The 18,354-nt window shown below is 50.4% G+C and overlaps 1 protein-coding gene and 1 long non-coding RNA gene across 2 annotated transcripts in view; one reads left to right on the forward strand and one right to left on the reverse strand.

The window, feature by feature from the left end:
• The window catches only part of THBS2 (thrombospondin 2), a 39,353-nt gene that overhangs the window by 17,942 nt on the left and 3,057 nt on the right, over positions 1-18,354 (forward strand). The window contains exons 11-22 of the mRNA XM_025382311.1: positions 970-1,143; positions 3,358-3,485; positions 3,560-3,712; positions 4,182-4,400; positions 6,924-7,031; positions 8,246-8,405; positions 10,336-10,454; positions 11,331-11,565; positions 13,276-13,503; positions 14,382-14,653; positions 15,284-15,381; positions 16,512-16,651. Coding sequence (XP_025238096.1) covers positions 970-1,143; positions 3,358-3,485; positions 3,560-3,712; positions 4,182-4,400; positions 6,924-7,031; positions 8,246-8,405; positions 10,336-10,454; positions 11,331-11,565; positions 13,276-13,503; positions 14,382-14,653; positions 15,284-15,381; positions 16,512-16,651 — 2,034 coding nt within the window. The remainder of the gene's footprint in view (positions 1-969; positions 1,144-3,357; positions 3,486-3,559; positions 3,713-4,181; positions 4,401-6,923; positions 7,032-8,245; positions 8,406-10,335; positions 10,455-11,330; positions 11,566-13,275; positions 13,504-14,381; positions 14,654-15,283; positions 15,382-16,511; positions 16,652-18,354) is intronic.
• Positions 1-18,354, reverse strand: part of LOC112622527 — a 27,578-nt gene that overhangs the window by 3,263 nt on the left and 5,961 nt on the right. The window lies entirely within an intron of this gene.

The following is an 18,354-nucleotide window of genomic DNA, read 5'->3' on the forward strand; positions in this document are numbered from 1 at the left end:
ACGGGGATGTGAGTGTTGACGTTGTGGATGGGGAGTGAGTGTGGACGGGGAGTGAGTGTGGATGGAGGAGTGAGTGTGGATGGGGAGTGAGTGTGGATGGGGAGTGAGTGTGGATGGAAGTGAGTGTGGACGGGGGAGTGAGTGTGGACGGGGAGTGAGTGTGGACGGGGAGTGAGTGTGGATGGGGAGTGAGTGTGGACTGGTAAGGAGTGTGGATGGGAGTGAGTGTGGACAGAGGATACCGCAGATGCACAGAACTGTGTCTCTCTGAAATAGCCTTTCCCTGCGTCTGTGCAGACTGGGGTGGGGTGGGAGTTACAGAGCACTTGGTCCAAAGCATCAAGGGCTTCCCCAGTGAGACCTGGCTCAGGAAGTGCATGGACATGCTGAGAACAAAAGGGTGTGCGGGGATTGCTTTCAGCGGTGCTCACGCCTCATGGATACTGCTTATGAGGACATTCGGTGTCACACCAGGCTTCTGAGTTGAGGTCACCCTCCATGACAGAGGGACACCTTGGCAAGGAGTTCTGAGCTTCTCGGTGTAAATGTGGTGTGGGACCAGGCACGGTGGCTCATGCCTGTAATTCCAGCACCGTGGGAGGCTGAGGCAGGAGGATTGCTTGAGGCCAGGAGTTTGAGAGCAGCCTGGGCAACATAGCGAGACCCTCTCTATTAAAAAAATTCTTTTATTAAAAAGAGGAGGTGGTATGATTTGTCTTCTGGAGGACAAGAGATCGCAGCAAAACCACTGGAAACGCTGTGGTCTGCATCACTCCTGGAATACACTGTTGCAGCAGGCATAGTGGTTCGATCACGCTCTGACCTGTAGTCAGCCAACCTGGGGAGAAACCAGTTTGTGAGGCTGTATAGGGAACACCACGTCCCACCTGCTTTTCCCTCTCACTCAGCCAGCTCGTGTTCTCTACCCCGGGCCCTGCTCTGAGCTCTCCACGTTGGTTTTCCCCGCAGTCGATGGCCGCTGGAGCCCCTGGTCCCCGTGGTCGGCCTGCACTGTCACCTGTGCCGGTGGGATCCGGGAGCGCACCCGGATCTGCAACAGCCCTGAGCCTCAGTACGGAGGGAAGGCCTGCGTGGGGGATGTGCAGGAACGCCAGATGTGCAACAAGAGGAGCTGCCCCGTGGGTGAGTGAGGGGTGGCAGTGGGGGCGCTGAAACCGGCTTCCGTTCTGATGACAAGCGCAAACGCTCTGGGAAACTAGATGAAAAACACAGAAAAGAAAAATCCATTTTAGTTGCACACGCGAAGATAACTGCTTTTAACATCTGTATTTCAGTCCTCCTGTATTTCTAATGTAAAAACAGAAAAGATGCCATGTGGCGTCACCTGTGGAATGCAGGTCGTTGTGTGGTGTGGAATGCGGTATGTGGGTAGTTGTGTGGTGTGGCCTGTGGAATGTGGGTAGTTGTGCGGTGTGGCTTGTGGAATGTGGGTAGTTGTGTGGTGTGGAATGCAGTGTGTGGGTAGTTGTGTGGCCTGGAATGTGGTGTGTGGGTAGTTGTGTGGTGTGGCCTGTGGAATGTGGGTAGTTGTGTGGTGTGGTATGTGGAATGTGGGTAGTTGTGTAGTGTGGAATGCAGTGTGTGGGTAGTTGTGTGGTGTGGAATATGGTGTGTGGGTAATTGTGTGGCATGGCCTGTGGAATGTGGGTAGTTGTGTGGTGTGGTATGTGGTGTGTGGGTAGTTGTGTGGCCTGGAATGTGGTGTGTGGGTAGTTGTGTGGTGTGGCCTGTGGAATGTGGGTAGTTGTGTAGTGTGGAATGTGGTGTGTGGGTAGTTGTGTGGTGTGGCCTATAGAATATGGGTAGTTGTGTGATGTGGAATATGGTGTGTGGGTAATTATGTGGTGTGGCCTATGGAATGTGGGTAGTTGTGTAGTGTGGAATGCAGTGTGTGGGTAGTTGTGTGGTGTGGAATATGGTGTGTGGGTAATTGTGTGGCATAGCCTGTAGAATGTGGGTAGTTGTGTGGTGTGGCCTGTGGAATGTGGGTAGTTGTGTAGTGTGGAATGTGGTGTGTGGGTGGTTGTGTTGTGTGGCGTGTGGAATGTGGGTAGTTGTGTGGTGTGGAATGTGGTGTGTGGGTAATTGTGTGGCATGGCCTGTGGAATGTGGGTAGTTGTGTGGTGTGGCCTGTAGAATATGGGTAGTTATGTGGTGTGAAATGTGGTGTGTGGGTAGTTGTGTAGCGTGGCCTGTGGAATGTGGGTAGTTGTGTGGCGTGGAATGTGGTGTGTGGGTAGTTGTGTGGCGTGGCCTGTGGAGTGTGGGTAGTTGTGTGGCGTGGCCTGTGGAATGTGGGTAGTTGTGTGGCGTGGCCTGTGGAGTGTGGGTAGTTATGTGGTGTGGCCTATGGAATGTGGGTAGTTGTGTGGCCTGTGGAAAGTGGGTAGTTGTGTGGTGTAGACTGTGGCATTTGGGTAGTTGTGTGGCTGGGAACATAGCATGTAGATAGTTATGTGGTATGGAACATGGTGTGTGGGTAGTTGCATGGTATGGAATGTGGCACATGGATAGTTGTGTGGTCTGGGATGTGGCATCTGGATAGTTGTATGGTCTGGAACATGGCATGTAGGTAGCTGTTCAGTGTAGAACATGGCACATGGGTAGTTGTGTGGTCTGGAATGTGGTATGTAGGTAGTTCTATGGTCTGGAACATGGCACGTAGGTTGCTCAGTGTGGAATGTGGCATGTGGGTAGTTATGTGGTGTGAAACACGGCATGTAAACCGTGATATGATCCGGAGCAGGGCATGTGGGTTGTGAAACATGGCACGTGGATAGCTGTGCAGTGTGGAACGTGGCACATGGGTAGATGTGTAGTCTGGAATGTAATATGTAGTTGTGTAGTGTGAAACGTGACATGTGAGTAGCTGTGTGTTGTGAAACATGGTGTGTAGGTAGTTGTGTGGTGTGGAACATGGTGCGTGGGTCGTGGTGTGGTGTGAAATGTGACACATGGTAGTTGTGTGGTCTGGAATGTGGCATGTAGGTAGTTGTGCGGTGTGGAAGGTGGCATGTGGGTAGATGTGTGGTCCGGAATGTGGCACGTAGGTAGTTGGCTGGTGTGGAAGGTGGCGTGTGGGTAGTTGTGTGGTGTGGCCCGTGGCGTGTAGTCATAGTGTGCGTGTGCTTCTGTAACCCACTGCACTGTGTCCAGCTGAGCAATGCATTCTTGGAAATGATGCCCCTAGATGCTCATCCAGAATCACACTGCAGTATTCCTGACTACACAGTTTGATGACAAGGACATCCAGAGTGTTTGACAGCACACAGGGCGGCCTTCCCTCTGTGCTGCGCAGGGTGCGTGGTTAACTCTGCTGCACCTTCTCCCACCCAGATGGCTGTTTATCCAACCCCTGCTTCCCGGGAGCCCAGTGCAGCAGCTTCCCCGATGGGTCCTGGTCATGCGGTTCCTGCCCTGTGGGCTTCTTGGGTAATGGCACCCACTGTGAGGACCTGGACGAGGTGGGTGACCCCGCCCTGGGCTGTGGGCGCCCTGGAGGTCGGGAGTGGCCTCTCACGTCTGCTTGTCCCCACAGTGTGCCCTGGTCCCCGACATCTGCTTCTCCACCAGCAAGGTGCCTCGCTGTGTCAACACTCAGCCCGGCTTCCACTGCCTGCCCTGCCCACCCCGATACAGAGGGAGCCAGCCCACTGGGGTTGGCCTGGAGGCAGCCAAGACGGAAAAGCAAGTACGCAAGGCCGGCCTTCCTTGTGTGTTGTGGAGGCTTTGGAAAAATCAAATGAGTTCGCAAAAGAAGCAGGAGAAAGGAGAGGAAGGGGTGGTGTGGCCCAGGAGAGACATGGGAGGGGCTGGCTCGGGAAAACTGAGCACCGACACGGCTTGGCCGCTCCTCTCAGCGCGGGGTGAAGGGCTGAGTGCTCAGGTGGGGCCTGTGAAGGTCAGGCCACAACCTCCCTGCTCTTAGCGGCATCCCTTGGTGAGCTGCAGCCAAGGCTCAGAAACGATGGCTGAGTCACTCACAGAGCCTTAGGAACAAACAGCACCTGCAGTGCACGTCCAGAAAGCCCTTCCCACTTCAGGACTTGGGTCTGCTTCGGACGGGGCCTGCTGGGGGCCGCGGTGCCCGACGCCCCGCCTCGACGCTTCCAGAGCCATCGTCCTGCCTGTCACTAACCACACAGCCCTTCTCCCCTTAGGTGTGTGAGCCCGAAAACCCATGCAAGGACAAGACACACAACTGCCACAAGCACGCGGAGTGCATCTACCTGGGCCACTTCAGCGACCCCATGTACAAGTGCGAGTGCCAGACAGGCTACGCGGGCGACGGGCTCATCTGCGGGGAGGACTCGGACCTGGACGGCTGGCCCAACCTCAACCTGGTCTGCGCCACCAACGCCACCTACCACTGCATCAAGGTGAGGCGCGGGGCTCGCAGGGCACCCAGGGCCATGGCAGTCAGCCCTCCTCCTGGTGCCAGGGACGCAACGTCGAGGCGGGGAGCACAGCGAATTTCGAAGCCTGGTGAATTTGGAGGGAGCGTCTCTAAGGCCTCTTGCCTGATCACCAGGTTGAATGCATCTCCCCGGTCCCCCTTCTGGGGGTCCTTAGTAGACACAGCCACACTCTGGCACCGCCCGCTGTTGCGCACCAGAGAACAGCAGGCACCTTGGCCCATATTTGCAGCTGTGTGCATCGCATCACCCGAAAGTGTGAGTGGAGGGAGGACGCCGCCGGCTCCACGCTCAGCTCCAGGCTGTGCCGAGGCCATTGTGCCTCAGGCAGGTCTGGCCAGGCTTTGTCACTTGGAAAGAGTTAGGACGCGGTTTTCTTCCCAAAGCCCAGGCGTGTTGCGGTATAAGGAGCAGCTCAGCTGGCTGGGAGAAGGAGGTCCTTCGGGGCCCATCACAGGCTGGACCGCTTTCCTGTGGCCACCGGAACGAACACCACGGTCCAGGAGGCTCAGAACAACAAAAATCTGTTACCTCGCAGCTCTGGAGGCCAGAAACACGACGTCATGGTGCTAGCGGGGCCATGCTCCCTCTGCTTCTCCCAGCTTCTCTGGCTCAGCCGTCGCTGGGCTTCTGGGGCTGGTGGCTGCATCACCCTGACCTCTGGTCTGTCTTCATACCACTTTCTCCACTGCCTTTCTCTCCCGAAGCTTCCTCTGCCTCTCTCTGATAAGAACACCTGTGCTTGTGTTTAGGGCCCACCCAGATAATCCAGGATGAGCCTCTCTGTTCAAAGTCCTTAACCTAATTGCACTTGTTACCATATAAGATGAAATTCACTTCAGCCATATCAGGTGACATTCCCAGGCTCCAGACATTATGACGTGGACATCCACAGTGGGGACCACCACTCAGTCCACCGCACAGGGTGCCCCAAAATGTGTTACTGCAGTTTTATTCCCTAAGAAAGTCAGACATGGAAATGCCACAAACTGACACAAAATACCATTTGAAAATATAACTATATTCATTTGTATTTAACATTTAATCACACTTGTGAATTTGTGTTAATTTTCCCTTTCAGTCCCTCTTGACTAAAGATGGCAAATACTGACTGAAATTTCTCTTTCAGTCCCTCTTGACTAAAGATGGCAAATACTGACTGAAAATACTGAAACAAAATATGAATATGTTTTAAAATCAATGAGGCACTGATCCCAACCTATGTTACACCCCTTGCCTACCCAGCCTACACTTCCTGAAGCCCCTGATTTCAGAAAGTCAGCTGTAGCTGAGACCATGCTGCTGGAAGATATCCCGATTATTCTTTCCATTGTTGTGGAATTTTAGATGGAAATTTAATAATTTTGAAAATGGTACATAATTTACAAAGTTACGTGTGTGTGTGTGTGTGTGTGTGTGTATATATGGGACTGCCCAGAGTGTGCTGCCAGAAATGTTTTGAATAATTTTATCTATTTTAACTGCACAAAAATAGATAAAAAATATATATATATATACACATACACACACACACACACACTCACACACACAAAATAATTTAAAAGAGAGACTTGACAAGGGACCCTGTGCCTGTTCCCATATTCACCTGACACACAGGTGCTGGATCCTCCCCATTGCCAGGGGCCCCCATCTGGGATCCGTGTCCTCCACGACAAGCAACATGCTGTCCTTTCTTGATCTGTGAGCGCTGAAACTCTGGGCTCCAGGACACGACTCCACGTTCTGTTTTCTGATTCAATGAGTGATGCACTTTGAGCCACGGGGAGGAGACACCCGTTGGGGCTCTTGTACACGTGTTCAGGAAACTGAAACAGATGCTCTACTCTCTACCTTTTCCTAGATTTCCAGTTCCCTCCAGTTGTTAGTGTCTGTACAGCTCAGTTTTAAATTATGGTATAATTGGACTGAAATGAAATGAGTTTTTTGCCCTATTACATGCATTACCCACTCATGGTGAAGAGCTGAGTTAGCAGATAATTTCAAGTTCTCAGCCCTGGTTTTTGAACATATCACAGACATATTTGAAAGACTGTTTTCTTTGAGATCTTTTGGCTGGTGAGGGTTAAACGTTTATAAGCTTTGGCATTTTGATTTATGAGCTGAAGTCTGTGGGAAGGAAAGCGCCACTAAAGCCTCTTTTCTCTCCCATGTTCTCTCAGAGCAATACCTTGTCATTCTCTTCTTGTTTCTGCCGTTGTTTGGCAACCTCACTGGGATCCTGGGCTCCGAACACTAGTTTCTTTTGTCTCCCTCATGAGTAGTGGTGACATAATTTCCAGGGCAGGAGTTGAGAAGAAATCCATGCGCCTCTGGCCTCCTGGCTCCTCTCTTAGCTCCCACTCGAGATCGAGGACAGACGGGGGACGCTTCCTTCCTCAGAGCCAAGCTGGTTTCATTTCACCTGCATTCCTGAAAGAGGCACTTTCCTGAATGTTTTTCCAAGTATTCTTCCTTCTCTAATTGCAGGATAACTGCCCCCATCTGCCGAATTCTGGGCAGGAAGACTTTGACAAGGACGGGATTGGCGATGCCTGTGATGATGACGACGACAACGATGGTGTGACAGATGAGAAGGTAGGAGCGGCTCGTGCCGCGCACCTGCCCTGGGTTCCAGGAGCAGTGAGGTCCGCAGGAGGCCGCTTTATACCAAACAGCCCTTATCAACGTAACTGCCATTGTCTTGCAAGCGTTTGTGCATAAGCAGTTCCCAAAGGTCACAGTAAAGTCAGTCACTTGCAAAAGCGGATTACCTCAGTGCATGGGACTGTCCAGAGTGTGCTGCCGGAAATGTTTTGAATAATTTTTCTATTTTAACTGCACAAAAATAGAAGACCTCCTCTCCTTCTGCTGAGGAGCCAGTGATGGGCAAGGCTGACACCACCACGAGTGACAGACTTGCCTTTATGGCAACCTTTAAAATATTATCATTTTTCTGAGAAAATTGCTGCAAACACAAATGGTTTAACGTATTTGCACACAAAACAGCTCTAGCAAGAATAGATTACGTTTTTACTCACTGCTTTCTTACATCTGACTTTGATGGAGACATTGACTCACTAATCCATTCATTTATTTGATATTTACATCTCTCCTCACCATGAAGTGTATGTTATACTGTTTTTGCCTTAGCAATCTCCAAATTTTCAACAGAAGACAGATGCATAAATGATGATAAAATTATTTTATATTGAAAAAGTGTTTGGCGAGGGCTAACTGGCTTTTTTTTTTTTTTTTGACGGAGTTTCAATTTTGTCGCCCAGGCTGGAGTACAATGGCATGATCTTGGTTCACTGCACTCTCCATCTTCTGAGTTCAAGCGATTCTCCTGCCTCATCTCCCGAGTAGCTGGGATTACAGGCGCACACCACCATGCCCGGCTAATTTTTGTATTTTTAGTAGAGATGGGGTTTCACCATGTTGGCCAGGCTGGTCTCGAACTCCTGACCTCAGGTGATCTGCCTGCCTCAGCCTCCCAAAGTGCTGGGATTAAAGGTGTGAGCCACTGAGCCCAGCCCTGGTCTCGAACTCCTGACCTCAGGTGACCTGCCCGCCTCAGCTTCCCACAGTGCTGGGATTAAAGGTGTGAGCCCCCGCGCCCAGCCCTAACTGACTTTTTGGTGTGCTGGGATTACAGGTGTGAGCCACTGTCCAGCCCTAACTGGCTTTTGTGTTTGTTTGAGTTCTATATTGATTTTCATCAGTTTTTAGTACATAACTTATAAGTGCTAAACGGCTTGACACACATTCCTATGATCTTCGTTAAAGTCTTCCCTTTCTTGTTTTTCCAGGACAACTGCCAGCTCCTCTTCAATCCCCGCCAGGCTGACTACGACAAGGATGAGGTTGGGGACCGCTGTGACAACTGTCCTTATGTGCACAACCCCGCCCAGATCGACACAGACAACAACGGAGAGGGTGACGCCTGCTCCGTGGACATTGACGGGGACGGTGAGTGCTTCTGCTCCTTCCAACACATGCAGTTTATTTTTTTATTTTTTTATTTTTTGAGACGGAGTTTCACTGTTGTTGCCCAGGCTGGAGTGCAATGGCACCATCTTGGCTCACTGCAATCTCCACCTTCTGGGTTCAAGCGATTCTCCTGCTTCAGCCTCCTGAGTAGCTGGGATCACAGGCACGCACCACCACACTCAACTAATTTGGTATTTTTAGGAGAGACGGGGTTTCACCATGTTGGCCAGGCTGGTCTCAGACTCCTGACCTCAAGTGATCTGCCTGCCTTGGCCTCCCAAAGTGCCGGGATGACAGGCGTGAGCCACTGCGCCCGGCCCAATGCATGCGTTTTAAGGGTCACAGTTGGAGGCATTTTCAAGCTTCATGTTTTATTCTGAATTTTGATAAGCTCCTCTCATTTTTACACTACTATAAGATTAAATGATTCGTTCAGTTATTCCCACAGGGGCCCATGCTTATTCTGCCTTGCCTTTTCCTGAGGGTCGGGGACACCGGCCACAGGACCGCCCTAGAGAAAGCTATGCATTTGGTATCCTCCTTTCTCTGACCCCCGCCTCGCAGTCCTGGGCCTCATGCTTCTTCATGGCATCTTTTCTAAAGTTCACCCTTCATTCAAAAATTCCAAGAAGCCATTACATGTTTTCATCAAACTGAGCTTCCAGGAGCCGTGGGTCTCTCCTGTGCCCCCATCCTGGGACATCTGTCTCTGTGCCCTTATTTCTAAATATGTATTGGAAAGCTCCTCCCACAGGGCTCAGTTAGAATAATGTGGGTGTATTGTGGCTACCTCTGCCACTGCTCCCCGTTGATGCTTTACCTGGAGAGCTTGCTGGTCTCGGTAAGCGAGCTCTGCAACCCAGTGCCACAGTCACCGCACGGCCACTCCTTCTCTCGGGGCGCCTGGAGACCAGGCGAGCGCTTCTGTAGAACCAGCAAGAGCTTGGGGCAGGCTCACGTCCACGCCGAAGCTCGACCCCAGCTCCTCCACACTGGGCCTCATGGGGTCCTCTTCCCAGCCTGGCGCCAGCCACACCCCTTCTGAGCCACCCCAACCTGCTGTTCGGTCTCACGGCGGGGTTCTCAATCTAATCTTTTCCCCTGATTTCTGCCTCCACCCTCTTCTCGGTCTCGGGAATGTGGTGGGTTGCTGTCTAAGGGCTCGTGGTGGCCAGGGGGCTCCTCGGCTCTCATCCAGGATGGCGTCTGTGATGTGCTGGATGCAGATCTCAAGCTCCCAGTCCCTTCCGTTTTTATTTTTTAGGGACTCCTTACTTCCCTTCTCCAGACCTCACCTGACCAAAGCAAGGCGAGCGTCTCAGCTCAGTTCTGGCTCTTCCTGTGGACTTGCTGCCGTGTCACGTTTTGCTCTGTTATTTGTGCCACTGTCACTGATGGGATTGTTTAGTTCAGTACTAGTTTACATTTTTATAACTTCAGTAGCAATGCAACTCATCATTTTCAGATTTCTTAAAATAAGATATGACATCGAAAAATCCTGCCACTGTCTGCCATTGTTTTTTCCTACTCATGTGCATGGATGATAAGCTCCTAGGAACTCAACGCGTACTTTCTGAGTGGGTATTAGGGAGAAACAAGCAATTTAGCAAGCTCAGATTTACACGGCAACAGCACATTCAGCTGCCCCTCCTGCAACATTGCCCAGAAGTCTCCAAAAGTTGGTTCTATTTCAAATGAAAGGAATTTGAGTTGTAATGAAATACATCGTATGTTCTTCTAAAATCTAATAGTCTTTGTATTTTACTATATTCTTAGGCTTCTTTTTATTATCATTAAATAAAAGTGTGGCTGTAAGTAATTTCACGTGATAGGAACCCAGTGAGCTTCTCCTAAACTCACCTGTCCTTGTGGTTTGTTTTTGTTTTTTTCCCCCTTTGAACACCAACAGATGTCTTCAATGAACGAGACAATTGTCCCTACGTCTATAACACTGACCAGAGGGACACGGACGGTGACGGTGTGGGGGATCACTGTGACAACTGCCCCCTGGTGCACAACCCCGACCAGGTGAGGGCAGCTGCGGGCAGGCGGGGTTGGGGGTCCTCATCAGAGGGACTTGGACGGTGACGGTGTGGGGGGTCACTGTGACAACTGCCCCCGGAGCACAACCCCGGCCAGGTGAGGGCAGCCGTGAACAGGCGGGGTTGGGGGTCCTCATCAGAGGGACTCGGACGGTGACGGTGTGGGGGTTCACTGTGACAACTGCCCCCTGGTGCACGACCCTGTCCAGGTGAGGGCAGCCGTGGATGGGCGAGTCTCAGGTCCTCATCAGTCCCCTCCACGGGGCCTTGGCAGTCTTCCATGAGCTCCGCCAAGACAGGATAACATGGAGTTTTCGATGATTTCAATCAAACACATTTACTCAACTCAAATCGCAGCACAATTCTTGTATCTCAGTGGCCACAGGCCAAATGAATAAATGCCTTTGCCTCATCAGCTGGAGCGAGGTTGCATCTTCACAGAATTCTCTCCCCATTTTCCTGATGCCAACTAGGAATTGGCTTTATTCACAGGTTTGCGTTTGAAAGAGACAAGGGAAGACAAGACAATCATCTTGAAGCAGCCCATAGGACATATTATAGCAAATGGTGTAAAAAAAAGACATAATTACTTGGTAGTTGGTGCTTTTCCAGTGAAGAAGCACAACGTCTTCCTTTAGTGAAGTGAATTACTGTGGAGAGGTGGCAGAGGGTGGAGAGATTCCTGGCCCCAGTGCTGGTCCTGACGTCAGGGTCGGTGTGACCTTAGACCAGCCGCCCTTGCATGACCCGGGGCTTGTGCTGCAGGACGAGGAGGCGGCTCTCAGGCTTGCGTCCTGCTGGTTCCTCTCCACCTCCTCAAATTGGCACTCCTCTGCTGTTTCCCTCACGCCCCATCCCCTAGACTGACATGGACAACGACCTCGTCGGGGACCAGTGTGACAACAACGAGGACATAGATGACGACGGCCACCAGAACAACCAGGACAACTGCCCCTACATCTCCAACGCCAACCAGGCCGACCACGACAATGACGGCCAAGGCGACGCCTGCGATCACGATGATGACAACGATGGCGTCCCCGACGACAGGGACAACTGCCGGCTTGTGTTCAACCCAGACCAGGAGGACTTGGACGGTGGGTGCTCTCCCAGCTCATCAGGCGTGGAGGAAAACGGCTTCTGAGCAACCCACTAGGGCAGAGACATGTATGCACAGAGATCAGCTTAAATCTGCTGCTGGAAAAAGGGCAGTTACTTTGGGCCTCTTAAAGCTATGGGTCCACGCAATATGAGTTTCCTCTGCCCTGACACTCAGCACATTCTTGACTGTGTGTACCCTTCAACAGGTGTGCTGCCTCAAGTGTGTGTGCGCGTTGGGAGGAGGAGAAATCCCTGCCCCCATGTCACTGCTAGATCGTTGATGATCTCCTAGAAACAAAGCCACTTATAAACATAGGATGAATTGGAGATTTGGCATATGGGGCCAGGCAGGGGACAGGGAGGATTTTTTTAAGAGCATTTTTTTAAGAGCAAAACAAACAAAAGTGGCACGAGTGGGAAGCGTGAGAGGAAGAGCTGCTTTGCTCAGGGGTGAGCATAAATAGGTAGCCCATAGGCACGGGGGGTGCTGAGGAAGGAGCTGGATGGGCTGCAGTCCTCAAAGTCAGAGTCCCTGAGTAATAAACAAGGGCACTGCTGTGCTCTGGGGATTCCTGGGTGGCTGTGAGAAAGTGGTCCTCACTGGGAGTTGGGGTCTGGCTGACACAGGCTCTTTTGGAAGCTGTGTCCTTGACAGATGGAGATAAGGACTTGAGGGGCGTCTGAGACAGCATGACTCAGAAGTACGTGGGAGACGCTGGGATCAGAAGGGCAGCTCCCGGGTCCTCCCTGAGCAGCATGAAGGGATGGAGTGAGCACAGGAAGCCTCGTCTGGACTCGGTGCTCTGGTGGGCAGGGGCTTGCTCCCCAGGCAGCCTTTCCACAGAGAGGGCCTGGGATGGAGAGAAGCTGACAGGGAGAGCAGCATTTCAGCATTTCAGAGCGCCCTGAGAGCAACTACGTGCCTGCTGCACGGTAGATGGAGTATGTTCTTGAACAGAACGGAAATTAGTTGAAGAATATGATGAGATACTCAATCCAACTTACCTTTCCTCCTAAAACAGCAGGCCACGTGAAAGCTAATTCAGGACGTTGCTATCTGCCTGTCAGGTTATCGTCATTGCCGTAGACTGACTGGACACATGTGGCAAATTCGTGGTGCCTCCCATTTGCACCAGGCCCACCTCATCCCCACTCTCCACTATGCCACAAGCCTGTTGAAAACTTGACAAGGACCTCCTAAACAGCAGAAGTCCATGTCTCCCTAGGAAAAACCATTTTAGTGTGAGTTCCGCTTTGATGCCCAATAGACTATAAAAGGCAGGGATGACTAAGAAAAGTAACAACAGACATTCAGAAAACTATCCAAAAAGAAAGCTGGAAATGCAGGTTGATATTACTTGACAGCCATTCAGGTTTTATACCCTCAGCGTTGAGTTTGGAACACGGTGAGAAATGGCTTTATGTGAATTTGCTGTGCTGGCCTTTGCTGTGTATTTATCACAAAAATGTTGTGAAAAGAGTTGAGGCTCCTCACAGCAGTGAAGTCAAATGTTTTGGAGGTTGCAGAGCATGAATCCACAAAACACTGCAAAGCACTCAGTCTTAGATGTTCGGGAAAAGATGCACTCATGTTTCTCAGACATAGAAAAGCAAATGGCAAACCACCGACTTTGCTTCTTTGTTGTGTGTGTGTGTTTTTTTATTTATTTCTATTTTTTATTTTTTGGTTTGTTCTTTGTGCATAGGTGATGGACGGGGTGATATTTGTAAAGATGATTTTGACAATGACAACGTCCCAGATATTGATGATGTGTGTCCTGAAAATAATGCCATCAGTGAGACAGACTTCAGGAACTTCCAGATGGTCCCCTTGGATCCCAAAGGGACCACCCAAATTGATCCCAACTGGGTCATTCGCCATCAAGGCAAAGAGCTGGTTCAGACGGCCAACTCGGACCCCGGCATCGCTGTAGGTGAGTCTGTAAGTCATGGTGGTGGTGCCAGCGTTGCTCTGGGGGAGGCACCCACAGAGGATGCAGACTGTGCTTTAAGATCATGCAGGTGGGATGCTGTGTGGTCTTTCTGGAAGCCCCCAGCCTTCCATGGTCTGTGAAACTGTCTGCCTAGATAAGCTTGACAGGCACATGCACCTGCCGCTCTGAAGTCTCTGAAATGTCAGTAAATCATTTTATTTTATAGACTTGGTCTATGAAATGGGACCTCATAACCCCCTCAGTACTCTTGTAAGTTGGATCTTAAATCCCTTCAATTCCAATAATCTCATGGTAAAAGAGCCCACTGGGGATGAAGAGGGGAGTCCGCCCCGCCCGCTGGGCATCCATTCTCAGATGGTCACAGAGCCAAGCTGGGGATTGCCTGAAACCTGTTTCTTTTTTCTTTTTCTTTTTCTCCTTCCTTCCTTCCTTCCTTCCTTCCTTCCTTCCTTCCTTCCTTCCTTCCTTCCTTCCTTCCTTCCTTCCTTCCTCTCTCTCTTTCTCTCTCTCTCTTTCTTTCTTCTTTTTTTTTTTTTTTTGAGATGGAATCTTGCTCTTGTCGCCCAGGCTGGAGTATAGTGGTACGATCTCGGCTCACTGCAACCTTCGTTCCTGGGTTTAAGTGATTCTCCTGCCTCAGCCTCCTGAGTAGCTGGGATTACAGGTGCCCACCACCATGCCCGGCTAATTTTTGTATTTTTAGTCGAGACGAGGTTTTGCCATGACTGGTCTCAAACTCTTGACCTCAGGTGTTCTGCCCGCCTCGGCCTCTCAAAGTGCTGGGATTACAGGCATGAGCCACCGCGCCCGGCCACCTGAAAGGTGTTTCTAACAAAACCTTATGGCATTGCATCCAGGTTTTGACGAGTTTGGGTCCGTGGACTTCAGTGGCACGTTCTATGTAAACACTGACCGGGATGACGACTATGCCGGCTTCGTCTTCGGGTACCAGTCAAGCAGCCGCTTCTACGTGGTGATGTGGAAGCAGGTGACGCAGACCTACTGGGAGGACCAGCCGACGCGGGCCTATGGCTACTCCGGCGTGTCCCTCAAGGTGGTGAACTCCACCACGGGGACGGGCGAGCACCTGAGGAACGCGCTGTGGCACACGGGGAACACACCGGGGCAGGTGAGGATGGCCGGCCGGGCCCATGCATCTCCTGTGTGCCACTGTGGCTGCGGGGTGTTTCAGCAGGACTAGCCCGACCCAGAGACCCCAATTTTGTTTTTATCAATTTTAACTCCAGGCACAGTTATTTTAATAATTTTACTTTATTATAGACACTGTGCCTGGGGTTACAACTCAACACATTTGATTATTACCCGTTAAACACAGTTGCTAATCCCTTTACAAATTAAACCTCTTTTACCTTCCTCTGGAGAACAGGAGTGAGCACAGGACATAACGATCAGATATAATATGAAAAACATTTTTTAAAATTGGAGATAGGTAGAACTGAATATCAAAACTTTAAGTATTTTGCCCAACATCCCGTGTCAAGGAAAGAGAAGATCCAGACATGAACCCAGGAATCTAGGGTCAGGTGCCTGGGCTGTCAGCCCTGAGTCACACTCTCTGTCCATGGGCTTCAATCCACAGTAGAGATTTGGATGATAAACACATCAGAGAGAGATGGAGCACCATGAACCTTAAATGTGAACTTTCAGAGTCATGTTTTTGCTTCCTGCTTGGTGTTATGGGGCTGTGGTTAAGGTCCTGGGTGCCCATGGCACTCAAGAGTGCTGTGTTCTCCCTCAGGTGCAAACCTTATGGCATGACCCCAGGAACATTGGCTGGAAGGACTACACGGCCTACAGGTGGCACCTGACTCACAGGCCCAAGACTGGCTACATCAGGTGAGGGCAGGTCAGCGCAGCTGCATTTCTTCCAAGGGGCTTCCCATCGGATGGCACATTATATAATGTTTGAACATTAGTAGACAAATAAGCTCAAGTGAATTCTAACTTTTTGTTTTACTCTAGATTTTTCAGCATTAACTGCCTTCTCTTTTCTATCCTGCATCTCTACTAAATATTACATAGTTTTAAAAAACGGTTGAAAAGGAGAACATACAATCTGCTTTGTTTTTAAAATGACTTTTGGGATGATAACCGTATTTTCTCCTAATGAATAGCCCAGGCAGGGGAGAACACCTGCAATTAGAATAACTGCATCTTTGCAGAATTAGCATGTGCTTTATTGGAGACTAGATTTGTACCTGTTTCTGATGATGCAGATGGCTGAATTTAAAACACGGTTGTATGAAGTTTTGACACGGTTAGGCCAACAGAATCTTTTCCCTTGGCTTAACAGCTTTTGTAATTGATTTTTATTGAAACAAAATGTGGTCAATTTAAAATCAAGGTATTTTCGTTTTTGTTTCTTCAAAGTTAATAAGCACCAAGATCAGGCCACACTCTGTACAGATGCCAGGAGTGTGTGAGTCCCTGGCAATAGTGGGCAGATCTGTGTGGGTGAAGTGCAGGCTCATGGCCTGGCTGGAACGTTTCCCTAGAGGGCCTCCCATTTATTCACACTTACGCCGCATCCTCCCATTGGGGGCTTGGTGTATCTGGTCCTGCTCCCACACAGATTCCACAGTGGGGAGGAAAGTCAGTGAGCTCATGATTTTAGCACATGGTGAAGTAGGGAGAGTCCAGTGCGGCTTCCCAGGAAGTGGGAAGTTTCCTCCTCACCCCACCAAAGGCAGAGTCTCCTCTAAAGCCCTTGCCCGGGTAACTGTAAGTGAACTCACAGATTGTGACAATGGTGTGGTTGCAAGAAGGAAGGCGTGCCCTGGATCAGTGGTGCACCAGGGGTGGCTGGAGCTCCAAAGGAGAAAGCCAGCAATGCCCCCTGGGGCACTGAAGCCCTGGGCAGGGTATCCACAGCTCGTGTCGGGAGCCGACCTGCCACCACTGGTGAATGCTTCATGGAGTTCATGTTCTCTTTCTTTCCTCTTCTTCTTTTTACAAACCATTTTTAGAGTCTTAGTGCATGAAGGAAAACAGGTCATGGCAGACTCAGGACCTATCTATGACCAAACCTACGCTGGCGGGCGGCTGGGTCTATTTGTCTTCTCTCAAGAAATGGTCTATTTCTCAGACCTCAAGTACGAATGCAGAGGTGAGTGTGAGTGCTTCAGGTTAGTGGGGAAGGCATGTGGCACCCAGAAAGGGAAAGTGCACTTTTCCACTTACAAAAGCTGTACATCAGGGCAATAAACCTAATGCACAATACCACATGAGACCCCCGCACATTCCAAGCAGCCATTTCATTTGGTCAGCTTGGATTGTTGTTTGTGGTAATTGCATTTGGATGCCTCTGGTAGAACACTTTCCAATTATTTACAGGTCCCACCCATCCTCATTGTGCCATATCCTAGAGTTTCCTAGATTTCCTCCACCTTCCAGGCTCCTGACGCCATTTTAGATTGGTACCCTTGCATTAGCAATGGCAGGCAGGCAGGAAGGAAGGAAGGAAAGAAGGAAGGGGTTTCTCTATAGTTATCTCACTACAAGTATATTTGAATCAAAATATTATAGACCTGGAAGATAACTTGAATCCCATCTGCTCTAATTCCATGACTTCACGTGCACATTACCCTTCCACAGATGCGGGAAATAAGGCTCAGGCTGCTTCTCAAAAATTACACATTGAAAATCATGTGTTTGGCTGGGGGCAGTGGCTCATGCCTGTAATCCTAGCCCTTTGGGAGGCCAAGACGGGTGGATTCCCTGAAGTCAGGAGTTCAAGACCAGTCTGGCCAACAGGGCAAAACCCTGCTGGGGTTGATTTCTCTGTTTGTTCTGTGGAAGTTTTCTTCTTATGTTAGGATGACTTTCAAGGCATCTCATTTCCTCCCATCCATCCATATCATTCATCCACCCACCCATATATCTCATCCATCCACCCATCCATCCATCCATCCATCCACCCATCCGCCCATCCATCTCATCCATTCACCCAACCATTCACCTCATCCATCCATCCATTCATTCATCCATCCTCCCACCCACACACCCACCCATCTCATCCATCCATCCATCCATCCACCCATCTCATCCATCCATCCATCCATCCATCCATCCACCCACCCATCTCATCCATCCATCCATCCATCCATCCATCCATCCACCCATCCACCTATCCATGTAATCCATCCACCCACCCACCCACTCATCCATCTCATCCATCCATCTACCCACCCATCCACACAACCATTTCATCCACCCCCACCCACTCATTATCCCATCCATCCTTCCATCTCATCCATTCACCCACCTACTCACCCATCCATCCACCCACATATCCATCCATCCATCTCATCCATCCATCCATCCATCCATCCATCCATCCATCTCATCCATTTACCCACCCACTCATCATCCATCCAGCCAGCCACCACTCATCCATCTTATCCATCCATCCATATCAGTCACCCACCCACCCACTCACTCNCATCCATCCATCCATCCATCCGTTCATCTCATCCATCTCATCCATCCATCTACCCACCCATCCACACAACCATTTCATCCACCCCCACCCACTCATTATCCCATCCATCCTTCCATCTCATCCATTCACCCACCTACTCACCCATCCATCCACCCACATATCCATCCATCCATCTCATCCATCCATCCATCCATCTCATCCATCCACCCATCCATCCATCTCATCCAGCCACCCACCCACCTCACCATCCATCCACCCATCCATCCACCCACCCATTTCATCCATCCATCCATACATTTCATCCATCCATCCATCCATCTCATTCACCCACCCACCCATCTCATCCATCCACCCATCCATCCACCCAT

This window comes from Theropithecus gelada, chromosome 4 (genome assembly GCF_003255815.1).
Source record: "Theropithecus gelada isolate Dixy chromosome 4, Tgel_1.0, whole genome shotgun sequence".
Classification (NCBI taxonomy): domain Eukaryota; kingdom Metazoa; phylum Chordata; class Mammalia; order Primates; family Cercopithecidae; genus Theropithecus; species Theropithecus gelada.